We start from the raw sequence: 16,141 nt of genomic DNA, 5'->3' as shown, positions 1-16,141 counted from the left end.
AGGTTCCCTCCGACCTTCATGGTGTCGCACGGCTTCCTCTGCTCTGTGTACTCGTTCATGGTGGACTCCAGCAGGAAGGCGTACTTCCCCTTCGACTTGCGCACCCGGGCCACGCCCTCCGCCGTCGTCTTGGTGAACACCGACGGCTCAGCCGACCTCATGTACGACCACATCTTCTCATACACAGCGATCTTAGACCTCTAGAGGGGCACCAGAGAGAAACAACAGATTGATGCCGGTCATGATAAGTCCAAAGTATTTCAGCAGATGGAAAAAAATACTGCAGCAGAAACCGAGCAAATTAAACTGGAACAAGCAATGAAAGAGTTCTCATAAACGTTTATATTCTTTCACTTACAGACTCTGGTGGACTTTTGACATTTACAGGCTTTTTGTTGTTATGGTAACGTTCAGATTCGATGCCAAATTAGAATCAACTGGGTTCTATTAATGTCCTCCTTTACCATGTTAGTGACATTGCACTCATCCTTTTTACAGTACACATGCCACTTAAGAAATAAACAAGTGATGTTCACTCCCACTGGGTTTTTATTTTTATTTTTTATGAAACACCTTTAAAAAAGTCAGAAACAGAAGTCACCATCTTAAAAAAATCAGAGAGCGCATGCTCACAATGTGGGTGCCACTTAATAGTGACGGGTCGTTCATAAACGATCGCTCTTTTCGGACGAATCTTCAACGTGACTCAGAAGAACGAGTCGTCTCGGAGAGTGATTCGTTCATTTTCTACTATCGAATCATCGCAAAACCTCCGTGGGTTATGTACAGGAAACAGAATTGAGCAATTCTTTCTCAATGACTCTTCTGCTCCGAGTCTTTCGGTCTTTTGTCACGTGACTCCCATAGACGCTATGCAGTGCAAAAGATTTAAAAGAGCGAACGACTCGGACTGGAAGATATGAGAGGTGAGCTGCTCATTCTGTTTATTATAATATGTCCTTAGCTGCATTAAAATATTTTAATTACTGGAACTTTAGAAAAAAAATTGTGTATGTAGACGTGTTGGTGGTCTGTTTATTGAAAATGCAACATTTTATTTTATTTCTAATAAAAAGAACGAGATGAACTTAATGACTCAAGTTTAATTAACGAGATTCAAAAACTCAAAGTCACTAAAATGATTCAAACTTTTCTTCACTACCACTTAACCCCGCCCACACTAGTGACAGAATTACCTAAATAACTAATTAAAAGTGCAGTCTTATTAGTTAATAAATGATGACAAACTGTAGTTCCAAATCTTAGTTTTTGGTTTTCAAAACTTTCTGGTGAAGGAACATTGTTGATTACATGACAAGGGGCAATAGATGAACCTAACCACTAACGCCCCTAACACAATGTTGCAAAAACGACTTCAAAACAACATTAATATTGAACTGATGTCCTGAGTGTGATTTAACCCCCCGGAGAGCAGCACGCTTACTCGTGATGGGTCGTTCATGAACGTTTCGCTCTTTTTGAACGAGTCTTTAACCTGACTCAGAAGAACGAGTAATCTCAGGGAGTCATTCGTTCATTTTCTACTGGGCGCAAAACCTCTGTACGTTATGTACAGGCAACAGAAATGAGTAGTTACCTTTGAGTCTTTTGGTCCGAATCATTCGTTCTTTTGTCACGTGACTCCCATAGACGCTATGCAGTGCGGTACACAGGAAACAGAATTGAGCGGTTCTTCTCAACGAGTCTTCCAGTCCAAATCGTTCATTCTTTTGTCATGTCACTCTGTAGACGCTCTGCAGTGCAAGAGATTCAAAACAACGAGATTCAAGAAGATTCTTTTGAATCTCTTGCACTGCAGAGCGTCTACAGAGTGAAAAAAGAACGAATGATTCGGACGACTTGGACTAGAAGACTAATGCGAAGAATCGTTCAATTCTGTACGAGAGTCACGTGACAAAAGAACGAACAATTAGGACCAGAAAATATGATGGTGAGCTGCTCATTCTGTTTATCAAAATATGTCCTTAGCTGCATTGTAAGATTATCATTACTGGAACTACAGTATAGCCAAAAAAAGATTTGTTCAGTCTGATGAACGAGATTCAAAGAACCGAGTCACTAAAATGATCCAAACTTTCCATGACTAGTGCTTACTACTGGAGCACTAGGGGACTTGCTGCTGATGCTAGTAAATGTGCCTACATCACAATGAGCGAAATGTACCAAAATATTAATATAGAAAGTAGCCAAAAGGGTAAAGAAAAAACGAAAGAACTTAACATCTGAGATGTGTTCTGTGAAAGCAGCCGTAATGCAGTTCGTAACAGTACAGTAAAGTAATTTTGGGAGATAAGATGCACATCACGGTAATATTACTGGAAGATATTAAAACAGAGACACTAACATTACAACACTACGAGATGCGTGACATGAGATACACATGCTGTGCGCGGGAAGCTGTTGTGTCCAACCCAATCTCCGATCGGAAATCTAAACACTATTACAGACTTAACGGTCCGTGGATGTTGTGAAATAAATGTTACAGTTTCGTTGTTTTCCACCCCTGTCAAGACATTCTTTCAAAAACGGCATTGCCCCGATAATGAACATCAGGTATATTAGTTTAATAAGATTGTCAGGAAAAGACTTTACAGCTTTGAGTCATGACTATCTAACATTAGCGCGTTAGCTGATACGATCCTTTATTTAAATCAAAGCTACTGAAGTCAAAGCCATGGTCTTATAACGTCTGTGTCCAAATACATATGGACCTGATCGTATGTTGGAGAGTATTCCATAAAGTGTGCACCTTTCTAAGAGTGATTGGGTGTGTGTGTGTGTGTTTATGCGCATGTATATGGATGTGTGGCAGAAGGTCATTTATCCTGCTGTCTCCGAGTTTCAGTGTTTTCACACTCCATAAGACACAACACATTCTTCATCTCCGCTCTGCACACCGCGCCAATGTGTGTGTGTGTGCGTGTGTGTGTGGGGGGGTGTAATGGTGGTATGTGTGTGTGTAGTGGACCGTGACGGGCAGAAACCCCATAATCATGTCAGTCACGTCCAGGCTGCGGCTCTGCGGCAATGGCCTTAAATAATACATCACACACACACACACACACACACACACGCACACGCACACGCACAGAAACAACAAACAGTGGACAGTGTTTGTATTCTACATGGCCTTCATTACTCTCCCTCTCTTTTTAGCTCTCTTATGTGTTGGAATTCTCATGCTGAGTTCCTGCTTCCTGCTTCCTGGGTTCCTCTTGTTCCAGCTCTACCCTGACCATGACCCCTCACCACTGCCACCACATGTCCCAAGTGGTTAGTATCACTTTTGTTTGATGTAATTCCTTTCATTCTGAACTGCTAGAACGGATTCATTCAGAACTAATCGTTAAATCGAGTATGAATCGAGCATGTGGATTTCAAGATGCTGGGCAGAACTTTTATCTTTTATAGTTACCGTTAAACCCGCGGTAGGAGATGAGAATGCATTGATGCGCATCTTGGGTGATGGCAATTCCACCATTTGACTTTCATTTCTCATTTTACAACCTTAATAAATCAATGAATTTATAACATTTTGTCAATGGCTGAGCCTCACCAACATTCTCAATTTCTTACATTTCAGCTGGCGTTTTATTCCGTGAGACCTCGATGGATTTGGATGATGCATAGGAATTATCCTCAAATTGTGACATGACGGGATGAAAGGTAACTTCTGTAGCCTGGTACTTATTTAGCACATAAGCTCAAAGGGTACTAAATGATCACCTCCTTTTGTCTGGGATAGGGCTATAATTTTAAACATGGTTTACATACTAATAGCAATTTACCTTGGTGCCTCCATGCAACCTGGAATGCAAAGGTGATTTACATGACAGAGCATGTGTCCATTAAGTACTACGCAAAGTTTTACTCTTGATCATCACACTGCAGAAGTCACATATACATTACAGCACAGTGGAATCTTTTTTTTTTCTTTCCAGCTTGATAGGATGTTGAGGTCAGCAATGATACTGCTCCATTAGAGCAGAGATGGTTAAAGGCCTTCTTCAAGAGTCCAACAGTGGCAGCTTGATGGAGTTAAGCCTTTGAACCCCTGACATTCTGATCAGTAATCCACTAGCTACCAGGTACCAGGTTCTACTGGCTCCAAGTACCTAAAACAATTGGTTTGTAAATGTAAATATGAAAGACTGCTTTGGATCACATACGATTCCCTCTACTTCCTTCCAAATGGAGCAATGTACCATGGTGTTCCCAAATTACCCAAGAGACCCTCCAATGCCAGGCTTTGTATGTACTCCCTTAAGACAAACAAAAACTGAAGTCAATTGACATTTGTGCAGACTTCATTTATCACCATGAATTTGGATGGCATCTAACCAAAGATATTTATAGACATAATCAGGAAATTGAAAATGAACCAATATTGATTGAATACTTTTCCCGGGAGCTTGTTCGTAAGTCGGATTTGTTCTTAAGTTCGACAAAGTCTTATACACCTTTGACACAAATAAACGGTGTATCCAATTCACTTGGCTAAATCTGAGCAGTGCATCTGTCCCCTTTCTCCAAGCGGCCATAATGTGGCTAAAAACCATAACCGTATGTAAGCCTTTTAAAACAAGCCTAATGAGTACTTAATTTCACACACATGTGAAATGTAACAGTGTTGTCTGTGTTCCGCATTATATAGGATTGCGCCTTTAAATTGCAAGCAGAATCCCGGTGACACAGTGCGGTTAGATGACCTTGTTCAAATTCAACCCTAAAGGGTTTTTTGCCGCTTTGAATTAGCCAAATTTAATAATAAAATAGGATCATGCTTATACAGTATTGTGGAAACTGATAAAACTGACTGTATATAATCCAAAATAGTAATCGGAAATTTGCCTAAAATGGTTTAAAATCAAGTTTTGATGAAAAATTAAATATTTTAATGTAAACTATATGTTATAGGCTCTCTTAAATCTGAATAACCACATAACCTTATTTGCAGTGTAACCTTTACACAAACAGTATACAGTTCAAGGTAGACAAATAAGCTTTAGAAGTGGACAGATGCACATCTTTTGGTTATCTAGCATGCTAATAAAATGACTGAGCACGTTCTGACTCTGTATTTCAGTTCATCCAAAATGCCAAAAGCAGCGTGGAAGCTGATCTGTTTGGGAAAAGCCATACAACTTACTGCCCAGTGTGATTCATTAACAGGCCAGAGATAGCGGCTTTGGGCCAGGATGTGCTGGAGCGTGACTGGTCAAATCTACTGCTGTATGCCTTTCTGCCGCTGACATTGTTATGTTGCTGTTATATAACAGACTACACAATGTTGATAGCCTCGTTCTGGCTGAACAGACCTTAGTTGAGCCTGTTGATGTAACTGCCAGGCCCTTTGTGCACACTACCTATCAGCCTGGATCTGCTTTCTTAGATGAAGGGGTCACATGGCAGATCAGGCCACCATGAAATTATGTTTCTGGACCCTGAGTGTGAGCTGAGCATATTGGCGTGTTTGCAAAGGGTCAGATGGAGCATTCGTTGATGTGGAAAGTTGAACCTTTCCATCAATAATGTGAAACACTATGCATACAAATTTTATCTTTCACCATCAACTGTGTTGAGTCACCTATTTCTTTCAGTGTCTAATCGGATGTGTAAACATGGCATCATTGTCCACCATGGACAAATTTGTTACTTGGCATGGGCAATGCAGTCAAAACTCTATGCCTAGACAAGTTGTCAAATTGGATGCTTCATTGGCAAAAATGATTTGTACTTCATCTGAGTACAAATCACAGTACGAACATGTTGACAAAATGAGACCAAAGGTACTAATGCCTCGTGGGCCCTTATTCGGGTGTAGAACGTTTACTGGTACCTTTTTTTTATATTAAGAAAATCTTGGGAACACATTAGGTAAAACATGCAGAACAGTACACAATCAGACTTTTTTCTTTCTTTTCATAAATGTCATTAATTTTTAGTAGGGAATGTAACAATTTATTAAAAACTGATAAAAAAATTAATTGCCTTTAATTATGTAACCTGTTAAGAATGTATTTACCAAAAATGTTTGTTTTGCATAAAATTTCTCCAAAGCTGACGTATCTATAAACCTGTACACCAGAAGAGGGCGCACCGTCAGTTCAAGCAGTGCAAGGTTGGTCTTTCCTCAATTGTTTTCATTAAAATTGTGCTGTTAGAACTGATTAGCAAACACTGTAGCTGGGAATGAACTGTTAGTGTGTCTTACATGTCTGTAAGCTCTAAAAGTGTGTGTGTGGGGGTGGTGTGATTTTGTGTGTGTACCTTGAAAAACTCCTTGGTGGAGCCGGACTCGAGCGTGCCGTAGGCGATCTCAGTCTGCTTGGCAAGATCCTCCGCGCTCTCGATGGGAGACACCATTCTCTCCACGGTGAGGAAAGCTGCCAGGTTTGCCGTGTATGACGAGATGATGATAAGAGTGAAGAACCACCAAACTCCGCCCACTATACGACCTGACAGTGACCTTGGGATATAGAAGCAGATATTAAGCATTCCAGCCAGGAAGCAGCTCTGTGTGTGTGTGTGTGTGTGTAGGCATTTTGAACGTCCATCATCATTTTATATGTTCTACTTGGTGTAGGGAATCCCATAATACTCTGACGATTACCAGAATCACGTTCTACATAATAATGCTTTTGTGCTCACATTGTTCACAAATCTTTTGGTATTCACAAAAGCTGTGCTTTGAGGTTAAAATGTCATGGTTTTTTAAATAGTTTTTTACTGCCCATTTATTTTTTTACTTACAGTATATGTCACTGTGGCTTTAAATCATCCATATACGCTAACAGCTGCTCCCTAGCTTGATAAATTGTTAGCCTTAGTCGTCATCTAGCTTACTGTATATCTGGTATCTACATTTTCCAGGGTTCTTTAAGTAACAATGTTCATCTTTTGAACTGCGAAAGATTAGCTTTTTTTGTGGCTAAAACAAAATGCTAATAGCATGTGGTCAATTTATTCAGCTATGTTAAACAAAGCAAATTTTTTTAGCACTAATTCATCAGCCCTGCGATAGACTGGCACCCCGTCCAGGATGCACCACGCCTCATGTCCTATGTCTCCTGGGTTTGGATCCAGGGCTCCCGCGACCCTGTAAACAGGATAAAGCGGTATATATGATGAGCAAGTGAGTAATTTATTAGCCACTATGGCTAACTTGGTTGGTTAGCGAGCTTTTTTCCCCCCACATCCTTCATTACATTTGTTCTACATTTACGGGGCAGGTTTCTTAATTGCGTACATTCCAATTGCCTTTCTTTCTTTTTTCTTTCCACCCTTCCTTTTTTATCTTTTTCTCCTTATCTCTTCAGTTTTTTTCTGTTAGCAATTTCCTTTTTTCTTTCTTCCTTTCAGCACAAGTCAAGGGGTCGCTACAGTGGACCATCCGATCCACAAACAACATGGCACAGGTTTTATACCGGATGCCCTTGGGGTTCGTTCTAAATTCTCCCTTCTTTATCCTCTTCATTTCTGTTTCATACTCACTTCTTTTTTTCTTTCTTGTTTTCTTTAGTCAGCAACTTATGTTCTCTCTTTCTTCCTTCTTTACTTTTGTCCTTCTTAGTTTTCCCCTTCTTCTTTCTTATTTTTTTTCTTTCCGTTTCTTCTTCTCTTTTAATTACTTTGCTTTCCTTGCTTAGTTAGCTCCTTTGTACTGTCCTCTCTCTTCATCTCTCCATTTCTCTCTCTCTCTCTCTCTTTCTCTCTCTCTCTCGCTCACTAACTCTGTAGCTGTGTAAATCTAATGAGGAACATCTTGCCGCCAAACTCTATTGATTTCCGTGGCTAAAATTAGGGGACACTTACAATCTCTCTCACTTTCTCTGACACACACGCACGCACACACTTTATCATCCTTGTCTTTTTTTTTGCAGTGTCGCTGCTTTAAAGAATCCCGTCTTTTATCCCTGGACATGACTACTGCTGCTGATGCACTGCAGAGGAATTAACAAGCACACAAAAAACGGTTGATGAGGGGGGCAGGCCGAATGAAAGGGTGGATGATGGTGGTACCTACACACACAGGCACACACACATTACCTAAAAGGGAAACACTCTTAAACATCCATTGCCTTCCCTAGAGACAACCCAGAGGGTTCTTTAAGGTGCGACACTGAACCATTTTTCCCTTAAATTGTATCTTGCTGAATGTGGAAGGACCCACAGGAACTAGCAGCCAAGCCAAGAAACTACAGTTAAAGGAACACTGCATCAAATATTTAACACACGTTCCAAGATGTTGCGGCTGCTGTGACTTTGTGTTTAATTATAACAGGAAGTGCAAAAATTTGTCCAAAGTAACTTTTCTCATACTGTTCCTAGGGTGTTCGAGACAAACCGGGACTTGTGATGCAATTTTTGGTGAATGAAGGTGTAAAAGTGATTGACTTTTACAGAAGACTTTAAGCACAATACAGTGAAGAGTTGGCCGCAGTTAGCCGCAGTGAAACATCTAAATGGTGCAAATGTTTTAAAGAAGGCCGTACGTTGACCATCATGGCTGACGTGGCTCGGTGCCCACTGCAGTTACCCCTGTGAGCACTCAGCGACTGGAATGCATGATTTTTTCAAATCGACATCGCCATCTTGCCTGTGACGCATCTGTCTGTGGGAACGGAACACACATTCATTCATCAACACCACTTGCAAATTACAGGAACTCCCACACCCTAGCCTGTTATCCCTTACTAATCAGGGAGGATCAGTACAAGCACATGCTTTCTGTTTGAATGAAAGTTGGCATCTCTAAGGACATCCACATGGACGTAAGGAGAACATATAAGAAGAGCATATGAGAGGAACACCCAAGGTCAGGACTAATCTGGAGGACCTGGAGCACCAGTGTGCCAACTGGGGGCTAAAGGTATATTAGCTAGATGTCTGTAATATATCTATATAAATAAAAAAAATGTTTTGTCTGTACATGGGTCAGAACTCATTGATATCTTTTCTGTTTCAAATATATTGAAATCCTCGGTAGTACATTGCAAATATACTAAAAAAAAAGTTGTACCATCAGTTAATGTATAAAAAGTATACTATATATACTATATATAATAATTGTATTAAGGTACACTTTCTATATATAATATATTATTGGAAAATATACTTTAAGTGAAAGGTTGGTCTAATTTTTAAAGCACACTTATTTAAACTTTCTTTTACAATGTATTTTTGGTATATTTTTAGAAAAATATGCATGAAATAATCATTGTACAAATGTACAGAAAGTATACATTAAAATACACATTTTAATATACGGTAGTGTTAGTATATTTTTAGTTAAATTTAAATGTACTTATTCATATGTCCTTATTAATGCTTATATTTTGGTGCATAAATAAGCTACTCTCTTGTATGCACGCGCTTTTAGACTCATTTTTGCACGAGATCTCTCTCTCGCGCTCTTAAACTCGATTTTGCGTGCTGGAAATCACTTTTGCCTATTCAGGATCATTTACGTTTGTACTCTCTCACTCTTCTGTGAGCTCACGATCATAAAGCAGAGACTAGAATCGGTGCATCACCAGCCAATCAGAAACTGGAGGCGGGCAGATTCGGACTGTCTGTTTCCTGATTGGTTCCCCAGGCCTCTGCCTCTAGTTTGAATTAACGCCTGGAGCTGCATCATTGTGTGCTTTAGTTCGAAACGTTATTATTTTATTTCCATCAGCATAAGGTAAATTTCATGTTTTGTTAGGTAGTTTAAAATTAAGTACATCATTTAAGCTATAGAATGTCTTGTCTAATGTGTTGTTGCTAAATCTTAAGTACTTTGCTTGTGGTATAATGGCTCCGTAGCTCTCGGCCCGTTTCCGCAAGTACGCCTAAGTATGCTTTGGCCTGCTAGGATTTAATATACGTTTTTTTTTTATTGGGGTACTCAACCTTACAGTATGTGATTCCTTTGTATTAATAAGTTAGACAAAGAGTTCAGAGTTGTACAGAAAGTCAGACTGACAGACATGTACGTGGACTAATATCACTGATTACGTTAAAGCTTTAACCTTTAAACTCATTCTACAAAATATTTTCTTGTATGACAGCATATGGAGCTCAGGGCTATCTAATCCACAATGAGCATTATCTCTGCTGGATTATCTCCATCATATCCAGCACAGAGGTTAATAGTGGTGAAGTTCGGCTGCTGGTTTTGCCCTGGAGATAAAACTGAAGGAGATATGAGGAGCAGCAGCGCCCTAAAATACACTTCCAGCAGTGATCAAAATGTAATCTCGCCAAAAAATCTGACACATCAGGCTTTTCCCTCCCTTAGTTTCTGCCTTTACCAGCAAGGACAGAACTTCCATGATACCCTGCTCATATTTCAACCAGTGGACTGTCTCTACACCTGTAATGGTGTAACCCTGCTGCTGTTATCTGTCTCTTTCCCTCTCTTTCTCTCGTTCACCCAGTGACAGTGTAATTCAAACAGCGGCAGCACAGAGATGGAATGTCGCTAAAATAAGCAGAAACGTGAAAATAAAGACTGACAGAAAGAGAGGGAGGAAGAGAAAGAGAAAGAAAGACAGGGTGAGACAAGGAGAAAGAGAGAGTGAGAGGGAAAGGAGGCTGGATCAATCTTTCTTCTCTTTCACCTCAAGTTAGGCTTGATGATGGAAAATCAATTTAGCACTGCCACGAGCTCTACTTTCACTCACACACACACACACACACACACACACACACACACACACACACACACACACACACACACACACACTCAAGGAGTTTCAATACAGCCAGCTAAAGTACACAAGAACCTGCTGATGAAGCTAAAGTTCGTGCTGTTATTCTACTCCTGCTGTTATTTCCTTTCACCCTTTCTTCTTTCATTTTTCATCTACACGTTTAAAGCTTATATATTTTACTTCTTATTAACAAGTCAACATGAACCTGAGAGTCTCCAAAACATGTCTGTTAATATCCCAACTGAAATACCACTCAGATAATGCGTTCTGGCGTCCCTGGAATTACAGCGGTACATATGAATACGCATTTAATCCGTTTCGGAGGTGAGGACTTAAGGCAAAATCTTGGAAACGAATTTTCCCATCAGAAATCATGTAAATGCAGATAATCCGTTCCAGCAGCCCTAAAATATTATTAATAATACCCATTTCCAACACTATGATCATATTTTTGCCTATTAAAACAATCAAAACATTTGGAAAAGACATGTACAGTAATGAAGTAAAATATGAAAGAAATAGACATTAAACCTCACTTATCCTTAATTTATGATTCCTCTCCGCACCAGCTGCTTTAAAACCCAAACTGAAAGCAGCTCCCTTTTCTTCTTGCTACCGTCCTTGCTAACATTCTTGGGACACATGGCGCAATGTCTTCACAAAATCTTGCACAAAATGCAAAAAAAAAAAAAAAAAAAAACACACAAAAAAAAGTAAACTCGCTTCGTTTGGCTTTCCACTGAAGTTTTGATCGGCTCCCGGCGTACTCGCGACTAAGCCGTCGCTCAGTTCAACTTCATACGCCGAAAATGCTTTGTTCTTAAGGCAAATGCCTAAATGTAAATAAAACTCACTGCTATGCCGTCTTACCACTGTACTTTTGTTTCAAATTCACTTATGTTTCCAACGCGCTGTTTCACTGTCTGTAGCTTACAATGTAAATGCAAATGAGCCCCCCCCCAACCCCATGCCTGTTTGTTTTTAAAGATCTAAAAAAGAACAAGATGGTGTTTTTCCAAGATTTTGTCTTTATAGACAGACAATGGAGCTCTATGTCATGTCCAAAAATTATATAAAAAAAGTGATATTTTCCATAATATGCCCTTTAATCTTTTTTTCCCTTCACCCAGATTTTTCTCCCCCCCCCCCCCCCCCCCCTTTTCCTTTCCTCCCTCATCTGTGTGAGACTCGGTCCAAACATCCTCCTGCAGATTTACTGTTCCTCCTCATTGAGTTTCGTTCCAAATTTTCAGAGCACGCTGATCTGTCTGTGTTCATTCTGGGGTTCAAACTGAGAACACATCGGTCCTCACAGGGTTTGTATTTTGGATTAATTTAAAAGATGAAAGGGGTGCGCGAAAACAAGCCAACGCTCTAGGGCGCTAGTACGTCCCGTGCACTTTTGCTAGTAAATCTATGTACAGTTATTCAGCTATGAAGTGCCGACTACTGTAACGTAATGAAATGTAATTGATGTCTAATTAGTGGTGAGGCAGATCATGTTTGCTCCTTCAACAACAAAGACAGAAAGCTTTTCATTAACGTTTTGGCTACAGGCTACGGTCATTTGCGCCTGGCTAACTCCGTTATTGCCAACGAAGTGATTAAACATGAGGTGACTTGTGTATTGTGCTAGAATTAATGTTATATGCTACTATACATTACGTAGTCTCTGTTTCCATTTACATTTCTATTCCAGATTGTGGAAAATAAACTATTAAACAACCATTTATGCTTTGCATAAGTATTACAGGAAATAATGAACTAAAAAAAGGGTTCTAGGCAGGCCATAACAATCCAACTTTTCAAAAGAAAATAAATATTTTTTTTCGCTTTTTTATTTATTTTTCGTTCTAAATATAAAGTAGAGATCAGACTTAGGTTATACCTTATTGAGTTCCTGGGGAGCCTTTAGGTCAGCGCACAGGAGGAACTGGATTTGCAACTGTGCCCTAAATCCATTCCTGCTTCCTACGTCAGATAATTGCATTCTGATCTACAGGGTTCTAGAGTGTCAAGTCGATTAAAGTAATACTTTGAAAAACTTTCTAGAACACATGACTCGCCGTAAAATAGTAAGACTCTGAACGCATCCTCATCCACACATGCTGTTTCCTTTAGACATTACCTGGGTGTGAAGTCACAGCCCTGCTGCATAAAGGCCCCCAGGCTGAACCACAAGCTGTTAAAGATGCCGAATTCATTAGGCGGCTGATCTGGGTCCGGCTCGTCCTCTGCATCTTCCCGTTTCCACTCATAGGGACTGAAGCGGCTGACGAGGAAAAGCACGACGCTCACCCCGATGTAGGCGAACACGATACACATCCAGATCTCGTAGGCCAGCGGGTCGAGGAACGAGAACACGCCCGGCTTGGACTTTTGTGGCTTTTTGATCATGATGGAGATTCCCAGGCTCATGAAGGGTTTGGAGAAATCGATCACTTCCTCCCTGACGAGCGTGATGGTCAGGGGAGCCACCGCGATCTCGGCCTTCTGCGGTGATCGGCAAGAGAGGGGTTTCAGGGGAAAAAAATGGAAATAGTTAAAACAGCATAAATAAATATAAGAACCTTAATAATAGATTTCTACAAAATTATTAATTCAATTTAAATTTGGTTTCAAATGATACAGTGGTACCATTAACTTTTATGTGACATACAGTAATAATGAGATAATTGTAGTGTGTGGGTGTAGCTTAAAATGAGAAAGTGGTAAAAGAACAAAGATTTAAATGAGTGGTCTGGGAAAATTACATTTTGATCACGACACTGGTAATACTAGCCAACTGGAAAACTAATCCAGAAAGCAAACAGTGTAAACATGCATTAAGATAATAGTTATAAGAATGTAAACAACCCCTAATGTAAATCTAATCAGTTTTCATTGTGTTGGCTATTAGCTAAGCGTTATGTAAGATGACTGTACACATATTAATATTGAACAGGGGAATGGTTTGATTACTCATAAACTGGCAATGTGTACGGTAACTGTGTTATGTGCTCTAATCCATGAAATAGGTTTAATAGAAGCCATATCTCTAGTCCCGTCCCAAGTAATTATAAAGAACACACACGCAAATGCATGCTAAGCTGTGCACTCTAAGAAGATCCATTTCCCTAACTAAAGAGAAGATCAGAACAGGCATTTTCAGTTCACCGACATGTTGTTAACATGACCTTGATTGAAGCCGGCGTGTAACTGTTTAACAGCCTTTTGTGTAAAATGAACTGAATTAAATTACCCAACTGAAAGTTAAACCAAATTCCTTATGGCTGCTGAGAAACAGTGATCCTGCTAAAGGAATAATAGACAGGCGACAGGCTCCTTTCAATAAGCAAGCCAGAAAGAGAGAGAGTGAGAGAGAGAGACGGGTTGAGTGAAGAAGTTTCCCAGCAGGCTCCTGAGACCTTTATAGACCAGGTGTGCTTCTCCAAACTTGGGAAGCAGACGGAGATCCTCACTGTACACATTCACTGACAGAATGCTGCCAACCATTATTTCCGCACATCTGGAGCTGGATTTCCTCCACCTCATTTTTTCCCCCAGACTATTGATTTGCTGGCTTCTTCTTTTAACCCATGAATCCATATTTTTCTTTCAAATTTTCAGAAGACAATTTTATTTTCCAATGGTCCTAAAATTTAGGATGCTTGTTTTTTGTTTGGTCTAATCCTATAGAAAAGCTAATGTAGCAAAAATGGCTAAAAAAGTCAAGGCTAGTCAAAATAGAAAGCCACCAGAACACCCAGTGTACCACAGCCTGCAATGCACGCGGCTCAGCAGGCAAAGAGCTCAATTCCACAGTCCCGTCATCCAAACTCCTCAGATCCCAATCCAATCAGCACCCAATGGGAGGCAATAGACCTACAAGTCAGATCCATGAAGGCCACATCTCACAACCCACAGCACCCAAAGGATGCACTGCCAACATCCAGACACCAGAGCAAACCCCACTAGAGATCTTGCACGGAGTCATGCATGGAGTCATGCCCAGGTTGCACAAGATAAACCTCCACAATACTGGGCATTACATTATGTTTTGTGCTGTAAAGTTATGGATAATCAGTGTATTTCCTATGCCCAAGATTCCCTATGGACTTTATGTACGAGTTTTATGCCTGCTAGGTAACAGGTTTCCATGGCTTTCTATTTCCAAGCTCCCCAAGTTTCCCAGGGTCATATCCCTACAGGGCTAGGTTTCCAAAGTCCCATTTTCTTCAACGTCTATTGCTATGAATTTTTAAAATTCTGTGTTGTTAAAACATTTTTTCCTGTGTTCACCATGTCCTATAAAGTTTTAAAAACCCAAGGCATGATTTCTTTCTTTTCTTATTCTTTTTCATATTCCTATTTGTTTTTATAAAACAGCATGCAGGGAACACAGGGTTCTGCCAGTAAAGAGTTTTGAGAATACAGACATACGTCTGCAGTGTGTATACCATTATCAGATACTATTTGGTGTTATATGTGTTTTGGGATGTAACGCACTGGACAGATGTTATGGTGACTGGAAAAAAAGCTAAATGCTGAGCTACTAGTCAGCCGTACCCCGTACACAAGCTCCCCCACCATCCCGTTCCAGATCTTGGTCTCCGGGTCCCTTGCGCCGTACTTTCCGTCTGGAACGATGGAGATTTTGTATTTAATCCCGATGTGCTTGGCAATTTCAGACACCAGATCAACACAGTAGCCCTCAAACTGATCGTTCCCTTCGTACATCTCCCAATTCTTCTTCAGCATCACGTACGGTCCTTCCTAACACACACACACACACAGACACAAAGGGAAAAGACAAAGAAAGAGAAAAGTGGGAAAATACAACTTCACTGGTTAGCAGTAAGTTTGTAATAACTTGATGTAGTTAAAAGGTGTGGTTGTGAGCCCCCCCCCCCCCCCCCATTATATATATATATATATATATATATATATATATATATATATATATATAAGTAGTTTTTTAAAATCAGTTCAACACTAAAGTTGTTTTATTTAATTTAATTATTTTAAAACTACAGAATCATGTTTAAAAGTGTGTTAAATGAGACAGAGAGAGAGAGAGAGAGAGAGAAAGAGAGAGGGAGAGAGAATGGATAATAGAATTAAACTCCACTGACAATTGATTAGAGAAGCAGAAGTGATTAATTTAGCTTAATTTCACAAGCTAACATTTGCGGAAAAAAATTAATAATAATTAATAAATATTTTTCCAATAAGATTTTGTGTATACATTTTAGGATAAAACTATAGATTTCGATTTACTTCTTGGTTGTTTGTGTGTAAATAACCAGCGCAGTCACAAACCGGCAGAGAGAGTGTGTTTGTGTGTGTGTGTGTGTGTGTTTGTGTGTAACAGAGTATGATTTCATCATACTGATGACTTCATGCCGTTCGCTCCTATCTTCCTCTCTGCTTCTTTCTGG

At 39.9% G+C, this 16,141-nt stretch overlaps 1 protein-coding gene across 2 annotated transcripts in view; it reads right to left on the bottom strand.

Annotated features, from left to right (window-relative positions):
* gria4a (glutamate receptor, ionotropic, AMPA 4a) overlaps nt 1-16,141 on the bottom strand; it is a 64,969-nt gene that overhangs the window by 7,984 nt on the left and 40,844 nt on the right. For both annotated transcript variants that reach the window (XM_053507191.1, XM_053507192.1), the window contains exons 10-13: nt 15,270-15,476; nt 12,850-13,214; nt 6,292-6,490; nt 1-200 (exon numbers count right to left, since the gene is read on the bottom strand). The exon at nt 1-200 is cut by the window's left edge and continues 48 nt beyond it. In XM_053507191.1, the coding sequence (XP_053363166.1) occupies nt 1-200; nt 6,292-6,490; nt 12,850-13,214; nt 15,270-15,476 (971 nt within the window). The remainder of the gene's footprint in view (nt 201-6,291; nt 6,491-12,849; nt 13,215-15,269; nt 15,477-16,141) is intronic.

This window comes from Clarias gariepinus, chromosome 11 (genome assembly GCF_024256425.1).
Source record: "Clarias gariepinus isolate MV-2021 ecotype Netherlands chromosome 11, CGAR_prim_01v2, whole genome shotgun sequence".
Lineage (NCBI taxonomy): Eukaryota > Metazoa > Chordata > Actinopteri > Siluriformes > Clariidae > Clarias > Clarias gariepinus.
The sequence above is the reverse complement of the archived record's forward strand: the minus strand, read 5'-3'. Positions and strand labels throughout refer to the sequence as shown.